The sequence below is a fragment of the Garra rufa genome, chromosome 12 (assembly GCF_049309525.1).
Source record: "Garra rufa chromosome 12, GarRuf1.0, whole genome shotgun sequence".
Lineage (NCBI taxonomy): Eukaryota > Metazoa > Chordata > Actinopteri > Cypriniformes > Cyprinidae > Garra > Garra rufa.
The window spans coordinates 46,326,541-46,343,270 of record NC_133372.1 but is presented as its reverse complement, the minus strand read 5'-3'; the positions used below and the strand labels follow the sequence as shown (position 1 = coordinate 46,343,270).

The 16,730-nt window shown below is 38.3% G+C and overlaps 1 protein-coding gene across 1 annotated transcript in view; it reads left to right on the top strand.

The window, feature by feature from the left end:
- Window positions 1–14,530, top strand: part of gli1 (GLI family zinc finger 1) — a 68,606-nt gene extending 54,076 nt beyond the window's left edge. Inside the window, exons 5-13 of the mRNA XM_073852141.1 lie at window positions 527–725; window positions 807–963; window positions 6,030–6,137; window positions 6,246–6,383; window positions 6,475–6,624; window positions 6,709–6,873; window positions 8,514–8,750; window positions 8,843–9,155; window positions 10,393–14,530. Of these exons, the coding sequence (XP_073708242.1) occupies window positions 527–725; window positions 807–963; window positions 6,030–6,137; window positions 6,246–6,383; window positions 6,475–6,624; window positions 6,709–6,873; window positions 8,514–8,750; window positions 8,843–9,155; window positions 10,393–12,839 (3,914 nt within the window). The 3' untranslated portion in view covers window positions 12,840–14,530. The remainder of the gene's footprint in view (window positions 1–526; window positions 726–806; window positions 964–6,029; window positions 6,138–6,245; window positions 6,384–6,474; window positions 6,625–6,708; window positions 6,874–8,513; window positions 8,751–8,842; window positions 9,156–10,392) is intronic.
- Window positions 14,531–16,730: the final 2,200 nt, after the last annotated feature.

The window sequence follows — 16,730 nt, the reverse complement described above, 5'->3', positions numbered from 1 at the left end:
CTAATCAAAAATTAGGTTTTGATAGGTTTACAGTAGGAATTTTACAAAAAATCTTAATGGAACATGAACTTTACTTAATTTCCTAATGATTTTTGGCATAAAATAAAAATAAAAAATGTTGACCCATGCAATGTATTTTTGGCTATTGCTACAAATATATCCCAGCGACTTAAGACTGGTTTTGTGGTCCAGGGTCACAAATATTAAAAATGTGTTTATTTAAAATTGTTTAGTGTTATCTAATGATATCTAATGCATGCTAACTAATCAAATCTTATTCTAAAGGGGGCAGCCGTGGCCTAATGGTTAGAGAGTTGGACTTGTAACCCAAAGGTTGCAGGTTCGAGTCTCACTGCTCCGGGTGTGTGTGTGTGTGTTCACTACTGTGTGTGTGCACTTGGATGGGTTAAATGCAGAGCACAAATTCCTAGTATGGGTCACCATACTTGGCCTCAATTCACCTCCTTTCTTAAAGTGTTTCTAAACTCATCTTAATCTGGTCGTTCTCTGTCTGTCTGTCCAGCAGCATCTTGTTTCTCGACGCCTCGCTCCATGCTGAAGTTGAGTAAGAAGCGTGCTCTGTCCATCTCGCCCCTTTCGGACGCCAGCGTAGATCTGCAGACGGTCATCCGCACCTCGCCCAACTCTCTGGTGGCGTTTGTGAACTCGCGCTGTGGGCAGAACGCTGCCAGCTCATACGGACATCTGTCTGTGGGCACCATGAGGTGAACATCTTCTGTTCAGTCTGAATATTCCTCAACAATGCGCTTGATTCTGATCCTAACGTGGGTTGTCTGTGATTTCAGTCCGTCGTTGGGTTTCTCCAGTTCCATGAACTACCCTTCCAGACCGCAGGGGAACATGTACGGCTCTCTCGCTCATCCAGGCCCATCGTGCCACGGGCCGCCGCCTCGCCTGCCGCCACACAACCCTAGGCTTCACGCTCCGCCCAAACACACACACGTGAGTCCCATCACATCACACCCCGCTCTCACTCTCCCCGTGTCACTGGCATTGTTTTAGTTTTCATTATATATGTGACCCTGGACCACAAAACCAGTCTTGAGTAGCATGGGAATATTTTTAGCATTCGCCAAAAATACATTGTATGGATCAAAATTTTTCTTTTATGCCAAAAATCATTAGGATATTAAGTAAAGATCATTTTTTGATTAGTAATATGCATTGCTAATAGGGATGCTCATATTGACCGTTTAACCGTTAACCGACCGTAAGAATTTTAACCGATCAGTTAAACGGTTTAAAAGGTTTTTTATATATATATATGCACCGTTTGCTGCATGGTGAAAGAAAAAAATAATGCTATACATAAGTTGTCTGTTTACATACGTGCAGTGTGACTGTACAGACATATTTCGCTGAGCAAACACCTACTTCACCTTCACTTAATTAACTGATGTATTAAATGCAACACAATGGCAAGTGGCAATATTGCGTTATCAGATGTTAAATCCGTGAGTAAATGTATTCAAATTCTGAATGGATTATAGTCTAGAAAGTGCGCAATAGGCGCTCCCGTTACAATCACTGGAAAGCTGTCACTCATTTACTGTAGTTCATCGCAATCCCAAAAAGTTAATAAAAATTAATAAAATAACCTTTACACTGCACAATTAATCTCTTATTTATATAATACCTACACTTTCTTTGTTTTAATGAGAGAGTTTGCGAACGTGTAGAAATCAAAAAAACTGAAACCGCCACTTTGAGTGGTAAACGGATTGTAATTTAGCCGCCTCCGATTGGCCACAGCGATCATCAAATGTCTGTGATTGGCTATTGCTGAACGCTGTAAAAACACGCGTCTCCACACCATATGACCAATGGATGAGAACTCCCGAACCGCAAATTGAAAGGATTTTTGTGTTGGTGTTTTTGTCGCGGATCTAACAGTTAACAGGCAGCGTTCCAGTCTATCCGTACAGCATGTCCACATGTTAAAAACTAGGCACACTGAGGTATAGGCTTGTCCGCTATATATGTTTATGTCTGACGGGAAGAACAAGACTGGTACCGTTCTTCAAAGCGCATAGAAGGATTCAGTGTGTTTTAGTTTTGTCAGCTTAATTAGGTAGTTATTAAATGTATATATATTTAGTGTAGGTCTATTTATTATATTCTTTTTTATATACTTTATACTGATTTTCTCTGTTCTCAGAAGCGCTGCTGATGCGTGATAATTTGAGTAAGTTATATGTGAATACAGTTTTTGTTGTTGCTCCGTTGCTCTGTATGCTGCTGTTTGCACGTTGAAATAAAACATTTGCTTGTATTTTGTAGAGTTGGGGTACTCGGACTTGTACTCGGACTCGAGTCCGGTCTCGAGTACAATTTTTAGCGGACTCGGACTTGTCACGGACTCGGATGCATTTTGACTCGGACTTGACTCGGACTCGAGCTTTTCGGACTCGGGAATTATTGCCGAGTCCAGCCGAGTCCAGGGACAGTTGATGGAAATTTTACTGACTCGATGCATTATTACGAAAGTGACATTCAGTATTATTGGCATGTGTTTTAAAGTCTTGCCGGTACTTGAAAGCCTGCCTCTCAGTCAGCGCACAATGCTGAATTAAACTCTTTCTCTATTGCTACACACTTACACGAAAGGTAATGTCAAAATGCATCGTCTTGGAGAGCATTCATGTAAATGCTATCGGTTTTGTGTTGAGTTAGAAATACAGATGTGTCAAAATATATGATCTGTGCGTCCGGTCTTAAAGCGACAGCAGTGTAAACCTGCCACAGACTGCGTCATAATCAAACAACAAAATAAAAAGAGAAAATCACTCACTGCTCTTGATTGAAGCAGTTTAGCAATTTTAATAAGAATCATCTATATTTATTATATACGGTGAAGATTGTAGAGAGTTTTATTTTTACATTTATTACTTCATTAAATGTTTGTAGTACACTATTTCTGTGGTATACTTTACTATATAGATCAATCTGAAAAACGTATAAAACTATTTCATTTGTATTTTGATTATTATATTTATTTATGCTTTTGCTTGTAATTAATTATTAGACTGTTTATTTTCCTTCAGTAAGCTTGAGAATGTTTTACTTACTTACTTGGGTGTGCATTATTTTCTAATAATTCAATGGCCCGTTGTCAATAGACCAATTTGGAGTAGACGTTACAGTTATGTCAGTAAAAAAATACTATTTAAACCTATAACATTTTACATTTACCTATTTTATCTCAGAATTCAGAATTTTTTTATGTCGTTTATATGTTGTATTTAAGACTTTAGAACTCAATTTAACGCAGCAATAGCAAGTTTGTCAGTTCTGAGGGAAAAAATAAACTCATGACTTTAGCTGAGAGGAAAAGGGAGAATGTATTTTCTTATCAGAATTGTGAGATATAATCTCGAAATTGAGAAAATAAAGTCAGAATTTTATTCTTTTATTCCATGACTTCCATGTCATTAACCCTCACAGCCTCATTTTCATCTAAGAAAAATATGTCACTAGCTGTCCATCTCTTCACCTACCCCTCCCTTTATCACAGATTCATTCTTTTACTCGTAGGTACAGTCCTGTCCTTCCCTTATAATTCCCACATTGTCCTTCCCACATTCTAAAAGCTGTTTCACTCTGAAATATGTCATAATATCAAGTCAGTCATAACTTCTGTTACATGACTTTAAGTTTGCTGAGCAGGACACTAATGAGATGGTGTGAAATAAAAAAATCAAAATGGCAATATGCAACAGAGGTTTCCTTTTGTTACATTTAAATTGTCATTGCCTTATTGTAGTTGTACAAATTAAAACAAGGTTAAGATACTGACAAACAGTAGTTTTTAGTTGGACTCGGTCGGACTCGACTCGGACTCGACCCATTTGGACTCGGACTTGAGTCCGACTCGCCCCATTTTGGACTCGGACTTGACTCGGACTCGACTGGTTAAAGACTCGGACTCGACTCGGACTCGACTTACGTGGACTCGACCCAACACTAGTATTTTGTATGTATCATCACAGATACTAGTGCGTTCTATTCTTAAACTAATTTATTATTCAAATTTGATCAGTTAACGGTTAATGTTCGGATAACGAGCAGCGGTTGTCGGTCAGGAAAATTAACCGAAATGAGCATCCCTAATTGCTAAGAACTTCATTTGGACAACTTTAAAGGCAGGTTTCTCAATATTTAGATTTTGCACCCTCAGATTCCAGATTTTCAAATAGTCGGACAAATATTGTCCTATCCTAACAAACACATCAATTTCAGATGATGTATAAATCTCAATTAAAAAAATAATAATAATCCGTAATGCTTTGTGGTTCCTTTTATTTTTATACTTCAGTTTTTGTTTTTTGTTTTCAGTTAAAATTTTGGGATTCTGTTATGTGCTTTTGTCTTTTTTATTTAGGGTTCATTAATTTTATTTTACTTTTAGTTTTTATTTATTGTATTTCTAGTTTCCACAAACTTAAAGTCGATGAAAATTATTAATTGATATTAATTTAAGTGATATGTGCTTTTGTCATTTTATTATGTATTCATTATATAGTGCTTTTGCTTAATGTTACTATTGAGGTTTAATTCATTTTTATTTCAGTTTTAGTTTTCATTTATTTTATTTCAATTAGTAATTTTACTACTTCAACTTTTATGCTTTTCTATTTTTATTAATTTATTTAAAATATTACTATTTATGTATGTTTTGTTTTTATTTCAGTTTTAGTTAAAGTTTAATTTTTAATGATTTTATTTTCCTTTTATTGGTTGTAATGCTTCAGCTTAAACTAAACAAACAACTGTTTATTGTTATGTGCTTTTGTCTTTTTTTTTTTTAAATATATATTACAATTTAGGTTTGATTTATTGGTAACACTTTACAATAAGGTTCATTAGTTAAACATTAGTTAATGTATTAACTAACATGAACTAACCATGAGCAATACATTTGTTACTGTATTTACTTATCTTCGTTAACGTTAACGAAATACAGTTGTTCATTGTTTGTTCATGTTAGTTCACACTGCATTAACTAATGTTAACAAAATTTTAATAATGTATTAGTAAATGTTGAAATTAACATTAACAAAGATTAATAAATGCTGTATAAGTGCAGTTCATTATTAGTTCATGTTAACTAATGTGGTTAACTAATGAACCTTATTGTAAAGTGTTACCGATTTATTTTTTAGTTTAATTTTTTTTGTGCTTCAGCTTTAACTAAATGAAAATGAGTAGTTTTACTATATTCTTTTGTATTTGTTATTATTTCTTTTAAATATTACTATGTATGTTTGATTTTTATTTTAGTTTTAGTTAAAATTGAGATTTTATTATATTTTATTTAGTCATTTGTTTTAGTGCTTCAGCCTAAAATAAACAAACATTTGTTTTTTGTTATGAGCTTTTGTCATTTTTTATTAATATTTTATATTTTAATACTACAATTTAGGTTTGATTTATTTTTTAGTTTTAGTTCAATTTTTTTTCTGTGCTTCAGCTTTAACTAAATGAAAATGAGTAGTTTTATTATATGCATTTGTATTTATTAAGTTTTTGTAAAATATTACTATTTATGTTTGATTTTTATTTTAGTTTTAGTTAAAATTTAGATTTTATTATATTTCATTTAGTCACTTGTTTTAGTGCTGCTGCCTAAAATAATCAAACATTTGTTTTTTGTTATGAGCTTTTGTCATTGTTAATTAATATTATTATTTTTAATATTACAATTTAGGTTTGATTTATTTTTATTTCAGTTTTAGTTTTAGGTAATTCTCAGCTTTAACTAAATGAAAATTAGTAATTTTGTTAATTGCATTATTTTTTTATATAACTATTTACATTTGATTTATATTGATTTCAGTCTAATAGTTCAATTACAGTTTTATTTATTTGATTTCCAGTTAGTAAGTTTTCACAGTTAATCTTTGTTTATTTTATTTTTATTTAAGCAATTTTATTTACAGCTTCAATGCAATTAACAAATAGATGTAAGTTTTAGTTAATGACAGTAACCCAGCTGTGTGTGTCTTCAGCTGAAGACAGAGCCGGTTCTGGGCAGTGTGATGGACAGCATAAACATCAAGAACCTGGAGGAGCATTCGGAGGGAGACGTGGCGAGTCCATCCTCAACTGGAACCCAGGTGAACTTCCAAACATTTGCTATTGCTTGACTAACAGATTAACATCCTCCGAAACTTTGGTTGCAGAAAAATGGATCAATATTCATGTTGTTCTGCACTGTTCTACAGGATCCTCTTCTGGGTTTACTGGAAGGCAGAGATGATCTTGACAAGGAGGAAAAACCTGAACCAGAGGCCATTTATGAGACCAACTGCCACTGGGAGAGCTGTATCAAAGAGTTCGACACTCAGGAACAACTTGTGCATGTAAGACAGAGAAAGAAAGCTTACATTTCGTTTACTCAACAGCATGTCATTTCATGCATTTAACCTGATTTTCCTCTGCTTTTCTTTCCAGCATATCAATAACGAGCACATTCACGGGGAGAAGAAGGAGTTTGTGTGTCACTGGAAGGATTGCTCTCGAGAGCAGCGGCCCTTTAAGGCCCAGTACATGCTTGTGGTCCACATGCGCAGACATACGGGAGAGAAACCTCACAAGTGCACTGTGAGTATGCTCTCTGATAGTTATATCTGTGTTTGAACCTCTTCAAAACAGTGTCATATAAATGTTTCTGTTTGTGCATATCAGTTTGAAGGCTGTAATAAAGCGTACTCGCGTCTGGAGAACCTGAAGACTCATCTGCGCTCGCACACCGGCGAGAAACCCTATGTGTGTGAACACGAGGGCTGCAACAAGGCTTTCTCCAATGCATCGGACCGTGCAAAGCACCAGAACCGAACACACTCTAATGAGGTAAACTCGTGCATTAATAAAAAAATAAACTAAAAATAAAATCTGCATATGTATAATATATATGTTACAAAAACGTGCTTTTGCAGTTTTGAAAATGATGTCAAGTTATCTGGTTATGTGTTGCATTTTACTTTTTTGTGTTGATTGAAAGTACAATGTTTGACTAAAATGAATAAGGCATGACAATTCGCAGGATGTTTTTGTCAAAAGACAAAAACTATGAGTATAAAATCTGTAAAAATTAACACTGATTACAATTTCTTTATTGGATAATTTTTTTTAATAAAACAAAATAGCTTATTTATTGAAAAAGGTAGCAGATAGGTAGCAAAGGTGCAGATTACTTTGTGTCATAGACCAAAAATTTAATTTAAAAAACTACAAACGCTCATTGAAATTTTTTTTATTGCATTAATTTATTTAAAAAAAAAAATTGCTTATTTATTGTCAGGTTTTATTTTTGTCATAGAACAAAAACTCACTAAGAAACTGCAAACACTGATTGCAGTTTATTATTGCATTAATTTATTATACAATAAAATTGCTTATTTATATGATTTTTAGTGATTATTGAATACTAAATTAAATTACTGAAAATAATTGTAGGTTATTTTTTTTGTCAAATGACAAAAGCTATGACTAAAACACTTACAAACTGATTGCAATTTATTGTTGCATTAATTTATTTAAAAAAAATTGATTTTTTATTGTCAGGGTCAAAAACTTACTAAAACAAAAAATGTCATATTATTATTTTGTCATAGAACAAAAACTCACTAAAAAACTACAAACGCTGATTGCAATTTATTATTGCATTAATTTATTAAAAAATAAAATTTATTATTTATTGTCAAAGATCAAAAACTTACTAAAACAAAAAAAAGCTGATTATTTTTTGTCATAGAACAAAAACTCACTAAAAACTACAAACGCTGATTGCAATTTATTATAAAATAAAATTCATGATTTATATGATTGTGATTTATTATTGAATATTGAATTAAACTACTGAAAAAAAGTAGGGTTTTTTTTGTCCAAGGACAAAATTTATGGCTAAAACACTTTCAAAGACTGATTGCAATTTCTTATTGCATTAATTTATTAAAAAATAAAATAGCTTATTTATTGTCAAAGGACAAAATCTATGGCTAAAACAAAACTCTACAAAACATTATTGAATTTTATTATGTATGTTTATTCTTTTGGCAGAGAACAAAAACTATGACTAAAATACACAAGTATGAGTAAGTTTTTGTGTCAAAATGTGTTTCATTTAACTTTTTACCTTTTTTTATAAAGTACATGCGGTTCAATGGAACCTTTGAGGTTCATCTATAAATCCTTTAATCAGTTGCACTGATTTATTATTACTATTTTTTTTTTAAATCTCTTGCTCCAGTTTTTTTTTTTTATTTATTGCTTTTCTTTTCCCAGTTTTAAAAGCACTTCTAAACAGCATTTCTATTTTATTTCAATGTATAACACTTTTCATTATATAAATACAGCAGCAAAAATGCCACATGACCTGAAAAAAGCAATAAGCCTGTCGTTCACTGAGCATAAATGTAGCTTTGTTTCCAAATGATTGGCTACATCTGTAGATTACATGCCAATAACATTCTCCTGTTTTTGGTCTTTAGAAACCGTATGTTTGTAAGATCCCGGGTTGTACGAAGCGCTACACTGATCCAAGCTCTCTAAGAAAGCATGTGAAGACGGTACACGGACCCGAGGCTCACATCACTAAAAAGCACCGCGGAGACACCGGACCACGTCCTCCGGGTCTGACCACTCCAGGACAGAGCTCTGAACTTCTGATAGAAAAAGAGGAGAGAAGCAGAGAGGACTGCAAATTACTCGCTCCAGAAACCACACTGGTCAGACAAGCTTTTTGTTCACTCTGCGCTTCATTCATTGTAATGGATAGTTGTGCGCGTAATAACTACAATACGTCTTGATGCATTTCTAGAAATCCCAGCCAAGTCCTGGCGGCCAGTCGTCCTGTAGTAGCGAACGTTCTCCACTAGGGAGCGCCAACAACAACGACAGCGGAGTGGAGATGAACCTCAATGCGGCGGGGAGTCTGGAGGACCTGACGACACAAGAGGACAGCGGGAACACCGGTGTGGCCGAGTCAAGCGGCGGCGGGTCAAGTGGAATGTGCATGTCTGTTCAGGCCTTGAAGAGATTGGAGAACCTGAAGATCGACAAACTGAAGCAGATTCGCCGGCCAACACCACCTGGACGGAGCGCAGGGAATAAACTACCGGCTCTCTCAGGAGGTAAAAGACTGATTACGAACAAAGAACAAAGATTTGCGTAGTGTCAATCTGATAAAATTTTTTATTTTATCAACAATAACAGATGAAAAAAAGTACATCATGATGAAGCTAAAAGGAGTCTATGCTAGATGAGATGAATGCACACTGTGAACAATATTACAATCTGCACACAGTAATACATTTGCACAAGTAAATTTGACTTTTCGTACTCGTCATTATTGTAAAATGTTAATTTTGTCTACTAAAATTAGATGTCATTTTAGACTTAAAACTATAATCAGTAATAATAAAATGACAGAATTTGCTAAAAAAAAAAAGTACAAAGATTTCAGTTGAAATTAATTGAAATTAATTTATTAGGTTGTTTTTGTTGTAAGAAAAAAGCTACAACTAAAACCGAATGCGCAAACACTAATTGCAATTTGTTTTAATAAATTGCAGGTTAAGAAGACACAAAGCACACTGGTTTTGATTTACTTTTCCATTGTTTGCAGGTTATTTCTGTCAAAGGACAAAAACTGTAAAAATGAACACAATTGCAATTTATTGCAATTATTTTATTATAAAAAATGGATGTTTTTGTTGTAAGACAAAAACTGTGACTAAAACAAAAACTGTACAAACACTGATTGCAATTTTATGTTGTATTTATTTTAATTAATTCTAAAACCAGGTATTAGAATGCAGGTAATTTCTATTAATAAAAAAAAAAAAAAAACATTTATTGTGCTAGGTCGTTTGAATTGTGCTGTGGTTAAAGGTCAAACAACAAAAACAAACCATTATTTTTTTATAATAAATTAATTTCATAACTTCAATCATTTTTTAGTCAAAGAATTTTCTCTTTTGACCAAAATATCCTGCAAATTTTGTCATTTCATTTCATAATTGTAATATATCACCCTCTAGCCCAAGCTTGGTCGCCCACTGAAGCTAAGCAGAGTTGAGCCTGGTCAGTACCAGGATGGGAGACGACCAGGGAAAACTAGGTTGCTGCTGGAAGAGGTGCTAGTGAGGCCATCAGGGGGTGCTCACATTACTGTGTGCAGATTGTAATATGCATTCATTATGATACATTATGTACATTTTTCATCTGATATGTGTTATTGTTGATTAAATCAAAATACCTTTTGCCAACAAAATGTTTCAACAAATCAGATTTTGGCATTTCTAACCTCATGCTTTTCCCGAAAATCTGCCATCATGCTAACTGTCCTTCCTTCTCTCCTCCTTTCAGCAACGGGAGAGATGATGGGCATGTGTGCGCCTTCACCCTTGCTCTCCAACCGGCGTGTAATGGAGCTTTCTGCCCCGGAACTGGGCGGAGTTAGCACAATGGGAATGCCCTGTCCACCGAATGACCGGCGGGGCAGTGGCACCAGCAGCCTCAGTTCTGCCTACACAGTGAGCCGCCGTTCATCCATGGTCTCACCCTACCTATCAAGCAGGCGCTCCAGTGACGTGTCCCAAATGGGCCACAGCCAGTCCGTAATGGGGACCGATATGCCTGGCGACCCGCTGTCTCCCCAAAACAGCCAAAGGCCTGGATCGTGCCAGAACTCTGGTGGATTGCCAGGTTTGCCGAGTCTGACTCCTGCGCAGCAGTATAGTTTGAAGGCAAAATATGCAGCAGCAACAGGCGGTCCACCGCCAACCCCGCTACCTAACATGGACCAGCCCAGAACCCCTGGAAGATTCCTGAGGGAATGCCACGGCCAACCTCTTCCACCATTTCTGCAGCAAGGTGGCACAAGGAGGCACAGCGCTAATGCCGACTATGGCACGGGAGTGATCTATCCACATCAGGCACCTGGCAACAATACGAGGCGCGCCAGCGACCCAGTACGCTCGACTGCCGACCCGCAGGGTTTACCCAAAGTGCAGCGCTTCAATAGCTTAAGCAACGTGTCCCTCATGAGTCGCCGCAATGCACTGCAGCAGTGCGGGTCTGATGCCGCTCTCAGCAGGCACATGTACTCGCCTCGTCCACCGAGCATCACTGAAAATGTCATGATGGAGGCCATGGCCATGGAACCCCACGGGACTGCCGAAGGCAGAGAGCAAGGCATGATCCAAGGTGGAGACCGAGCCTACATGGGCTACCCGCAAACTCAACACCACCTTCACAATGCCAGTCAGCTATCTCCCGGACAAGAAAGTCTGGGATGCTTGGATCAAGTCTACCAGACTCAAATGCAAGGTCCGTACCAGGGCCAGCGTGAGGAGATCTGCACCTCCGGGATGATGGGTCAGGCTGACATTGCGAACAATCTTCTACAGCAAGCTGAGTACGGCATGAGCAACTGTCAGCTCAGCCCCTCCGGTCCACACTATCCCAGCCAAGGCGATGGATCAGGACCTTGGGGACAGACCAACCAGCTCCAGGGTCCTCAGACTGATATGCAGTACCAAGGTGCAGGCATGCAAGGACAGCACTACACTCAACAGGGTGTATACAACCCTACATCTGACCCTGGCCATCAAAGAGTTACTGTAAAACCAGAGCAGTTCCATCCATCCATGGGAGGGTCCAGCTCTTGCCAGAACACCAAACCTCTACACCAACATCGGCATAATGCAAACATGCAGGCGTATCCTCCACAGTCAGGCCAGGGCCTCATGAGCAGGTCCTCCAATATAAATTGCGACTTCCATCAGGGCCAGATGGGAACCCAAGCCGGTCTTCCACAGCAGAGCCAGGCGGGATCGTTCCCGAGTGGCGGAGGGATTAATCTTGCTCTGGCGGAGAGCCGTAGGTCCCAGACGCCAATGCATCAGATGAAGGAAATGATGGTGAGGAACTATGTGCAGTCCCAGCAAGCGCTCCTGTGGGAACAGCAGCAGGAGCAAAGGGTAGTCGACGGTCTCTCTGGGAAGCCTGATGGCATGGACATGGGAGGACAAACGGCGATGATGCAGCACAGTCCGCAGCATCAGCAAGTTAACCAGAACCTTTATCCTGGTAACTCTTACCAAGGCTACCCAAATCAGAACTTGATGAGCCCACCACAAAAGCTCATTCCCAGTTCCATCAAGGAGCATGCAGCTGGGATGCAGGGATCATGCTACGGTCCGGACATGGTGCCACGACCACCTCAGGGACGAAAACCTCTGAGTCGCCAGAACAGCCTCTCTCAGCAGGGAGGTGGAACTTACCTGGGCAGCCCAACTCACCTCAGCCCGGTCCACTCCACCGCCAGTCCTCGAAGAGGAGTGCGGCTCCCACCGGTTCAGCAACAGCAGCAGCATTCGGAAAACTTCACCAATAACAACAACCCCATGTACTACTCAGGCCAGATACACATGCACCACGACATTGAGAAGACTCAGGATGGTCCGTGCCTGGCCCAGCAGCACCTGACAGGGATAGACCCTAATACCAAGCCCACCTCGATGGCCTACTCGGACCCTGCACCCATGTCCAACGCCTTAGAAAACCTGGACTTGGAGAACGCTCAGATTGACTTTGCTTCCATCATCGATGACCCAGAACCTTCATCTTACAGTCCTATAAACCCACCGCTTGGACACCACCAGTGCTCTTCTCAGACCTCCTCCCGCCTCACCACACCCCAAACCTCCATCACCCTTCCAAGTGGCCTTTCTAATATGGCAATCGGGGACATGACCTCAATGTTGACATCCCTTGCTGGGGAGAACAAGTATTTGAACACATTGTCTTAAAGTGTTTATACATATAATAGGGCCAAAGTGAGCATGTAGACTCTATTGCCCTCACAACACTAAAGAGTCCTCCGGACATTGGTTTCTTGCTCATACGCCAGTTACTGATGGCTCTCCTGGTGTCCTACAGGGACAGTTTTGTAATTGTGTAAAGTATGTTGCTAAACATTACCACAGAGGCCTAATGATTTACTGAAGGGGCATTCCAGTCACTACTGTGAGACTGTTTACGATGGAAATCTTGTTTAAAATGTAAATATGAGTTTTGGACTGTAAATGGTGGCAAGATAGTATAAAGAAAATCTACTTTTTGATACATGGCACAAAAGCCACATGAACTCTACATAAGAAGACTGAAATACTAAGTGAGCGAATGTGTAAAGGAAGAAGCCGGTTGGCACGTTCTCTAGAAGTATTGGTAAAGACAGGACTCAAGTGCCTTTGACCGTTGTGGCCTCTTTGATTCCTCACAGGTACGACGTGTTGGAAAAACAAGACAGATGGATAATTTTAGTGTAAAGCCCAAAGTATACTTAAGTTCACAAACACTTGGTGTACGAGTACAGCCAAATGCATAACCTTTCAAAGTATACTCCATTTAGTGCACTAGGAAGTTTAATCTTTGCCGACGTCTGCGCTATTCCTCTACAGAAGTTATAAGCAATAAAAAACCTCTTTGTACTTTCTCGTTGCGCCTCCAGTAGATTGTTGTTTCACCTCTTTTGTTTTTCCACCGTGAAACAACCAACGTCGCCACCTTGTGGACCAACTAAGTAATGCAACAAATAAATTCAAGGCATTTGCACAAGCTGACCATTAAGAGTACTTGCATATACTTTGGGCTTCAGAGAAAGGGTGTTCTCACTAAAACGCATCGCTAACTGTCATAATGGCAGATTACAGAACAGTATTTTGAAGCTTTTGTCAGTTATTTCTAGGTCTAGACAAGAGCCTTTAAGTCATAATATTCATTCAGAGTTTTAGTGTTTGTTTTCTGATATTCGACTAGTCTGCTTTCAGACAGATGCGTTAAAGGGTAACGGCACTGAGTGTTTTTTGTAAGGTTTCTTTTAGTCTACGCTGCGCTACGTAACCCAAGCTAGCATGCATATGCATTGCACTGACAACAGCACTGAGCTGAGGAGAAGTGATGAATTTTTATTAAAGGTTCCATATAGTATGAAAGGTACATACAGTGCAGGTATTTTAAAGTCCTCTGATATTGCAACACTTTGTCATTGTGCCTAACTCGTTTTAAGTATCATTTTATCATTTTAAGTGTTATCGAGGGCTGCAACCCTTCAAAAATCCCAGTGTTTCCACTTTCCGTGGCATACCAAAGACGAGCGGCACTGAGACGAGTCCACACTTGATATTTGCTAGACACAACGTCATGTGCTTCCATATTGCTGTGATAAAGAATGTAACCATGTTCTTTTTTATCATTTCCTCTTTTTTAAAGAAAAAAAAAAAACATATTTTGTGGTTTTTGCATTTCGGTGTGTTTTTATATCTGTCACAGTTCACTCAAACCTTTTTGCTGGCAAAAGTTCATAAAGTAGTAACAGATTTATGATATTAGCATTTATCTCATCTATTTACAAGGAAACTAAGTGATATTTTTGCGTACCGTTTTCTACATTTTTGTACAAAGGTACTATATTATACCAGTTTATAAATAAACAGAGCCTGTGATGGAAGAAAATCATGTGTTGTATTATGCTTCTTTGTGCATTTCCATGTCAGTGTTATTTTAGTAAAATTGAGATCTTTTAATGTTTTATTTTTATGCTGTTAAGTTCATTTTTATTAGTATTTGTTTATATATAGTAGTCAACATTTGAAGTGGATCCAAAGAGTTGATTAAAAAATCAAAGCTGTATTGTTTTGGTTTTACGACAACTCTAATGAAAGGTTTTGATCCACTTCAAATGTTGACCACTGTAGTTTTGATCAAATTTCAGAATTAGTTTATGTAGTACAAGTTAAACAATGAAAATGAGAAATGTTCTGATCCATCTAAAACTTTCTCAATAGTAAATACACTGGGGGGAAAAACAATATATTGGTGCATGATGCATTTTGAACGCTTCAACCTTGCCACCTTTATTTTTTCAGGTAGAAAGATGTCAAATGTCCTCTAGATGGCGTCAAATCTACAGCTCACAGTCTTTGTGAGGTCTTGAAAGCCACACACAGGGTTTATGTTACACTGGCATATTAGATCCCTCCTCCTTTAGTTACAAAGAGAACATTTTTGCTCACTAATACTGAAATCTCTGTGACAAAGCTAATCCTCTCCATACTTGCCCTTTCCCTGTCCCTGATTATGAGATCAAAAGAAAGATTTTCCTGGACTACATGCCAGTGTGTGCGTTTGAGTCTGTAATGCTGTGGCTCCCGGTCCCTGGTACCCTGATTCGGCCCCACAGATCTAATGCTGCGTGCGGCATGTATCCAATGAAGACCTGCCCTCGACATCGCCATCGCCAACTCCGCTGACTCAAGTCTCCCATCTGTTATTTGCTACATAACTGACTGATCGTCTCCGCTTCCTCCTTTCGCTCTGTACCTTGCTTCCATCCTCATCTTGCATTATCCCTCCTTCATCATTAGTGGTTTTTGCTCAGGCAAGGATCCCTTTACTTTTGCTCATACTTAGGGTTACCTCAAGTATCGAAGCTGTCCCGCACTGTTTGTGCTTTGAACATGAACGATCTCTCAAATCATGTGGCGTGTTGAGGAGTGCTGTCATTTCGGGGTTTTTTTTTTTTTTTTCAAAAAAGTTTGCTATTATTTAAATATTAAAGCAATTAAATAAAATAAATGTTTACTTTGCAATGCAAACAAATGCTGCAACTCCAATCAGTGCAACCCTTAGTGCTACACATGCATGCACTCAATTCTCGTTGCACAAATGCAAAGGAAACATACTAGTCGTTCTATAATTAACATCTGCAGAACACAGCATTCAGTTGATTTCTAAAGAGAGAGTGCAGAGGTTTAACAGCGCTCTGATCTACAGCCCGACTTAAGCCACAATCTACCGAGCTGAGGTTGCTGATACAAATGGAAATGGCAAAATAAGCGCTGAGGTTTTCACATGCAAAGAAGTGAAACCAGCATAATGACTTTTCTTTTCTTGGTTCGCCATTCAAGTCGAGGCTTTTTATTCTCTTTGTCACAAAGGTTGGCATATAATTAACTCCTGTTTAATATGCTGTTAAGGAAGACTCCTCCCTTTGCTCCCTCTCTGAACCCCTGCCAAACTCACGCGCGCTGGAAACCCCACGGGACACCCCACCCTAGGGCGTCCCTCGGCGGTGTACGGAGGTGTTTGGGACCATTTGGTGCCCAGATTCTTGCGCTTACTGGCTGTTTTTAGGCTCGTTGCACACGGCAAACTGCACTCTTTGTTTGCACATAAAGAGACAACGGTACCTTGTTTATAACGTTCATGTAAGAAACACTTTCTTGCCGTCATCTGCAGGGGCAGAGGTGAAGTGGTGAATGAGGCTTTTCTTTGTGTGCTCCTTTACTCCTCTCATCCAAGATCCACAGCAGGGTGTAGGTTTATGACCCATTCCATCTCCTTTCCTCTCCTGGACAAAAGGACTGTGACCTCTCATCCCTTCTCCTTTTCTTTGGCTTTCTCCACCTGAAACCCTCTATTTTATGTCCCTAAAAAGACAAATGTCCATTAGAAACAACAAACACAAGCTTAGCATATTGCCTTTAAAATGCACAGGATTCACTACTAAAAATTGCCATGGTTCACACAACTTGAAGTACTATGTAAATACGTTGGTACACGAATATGGTAATTATTCTGTCCCTCAATGGAAATTAAAGCACTATAGTATTACCTTCTGATATGTGTCCCTGTCTTAA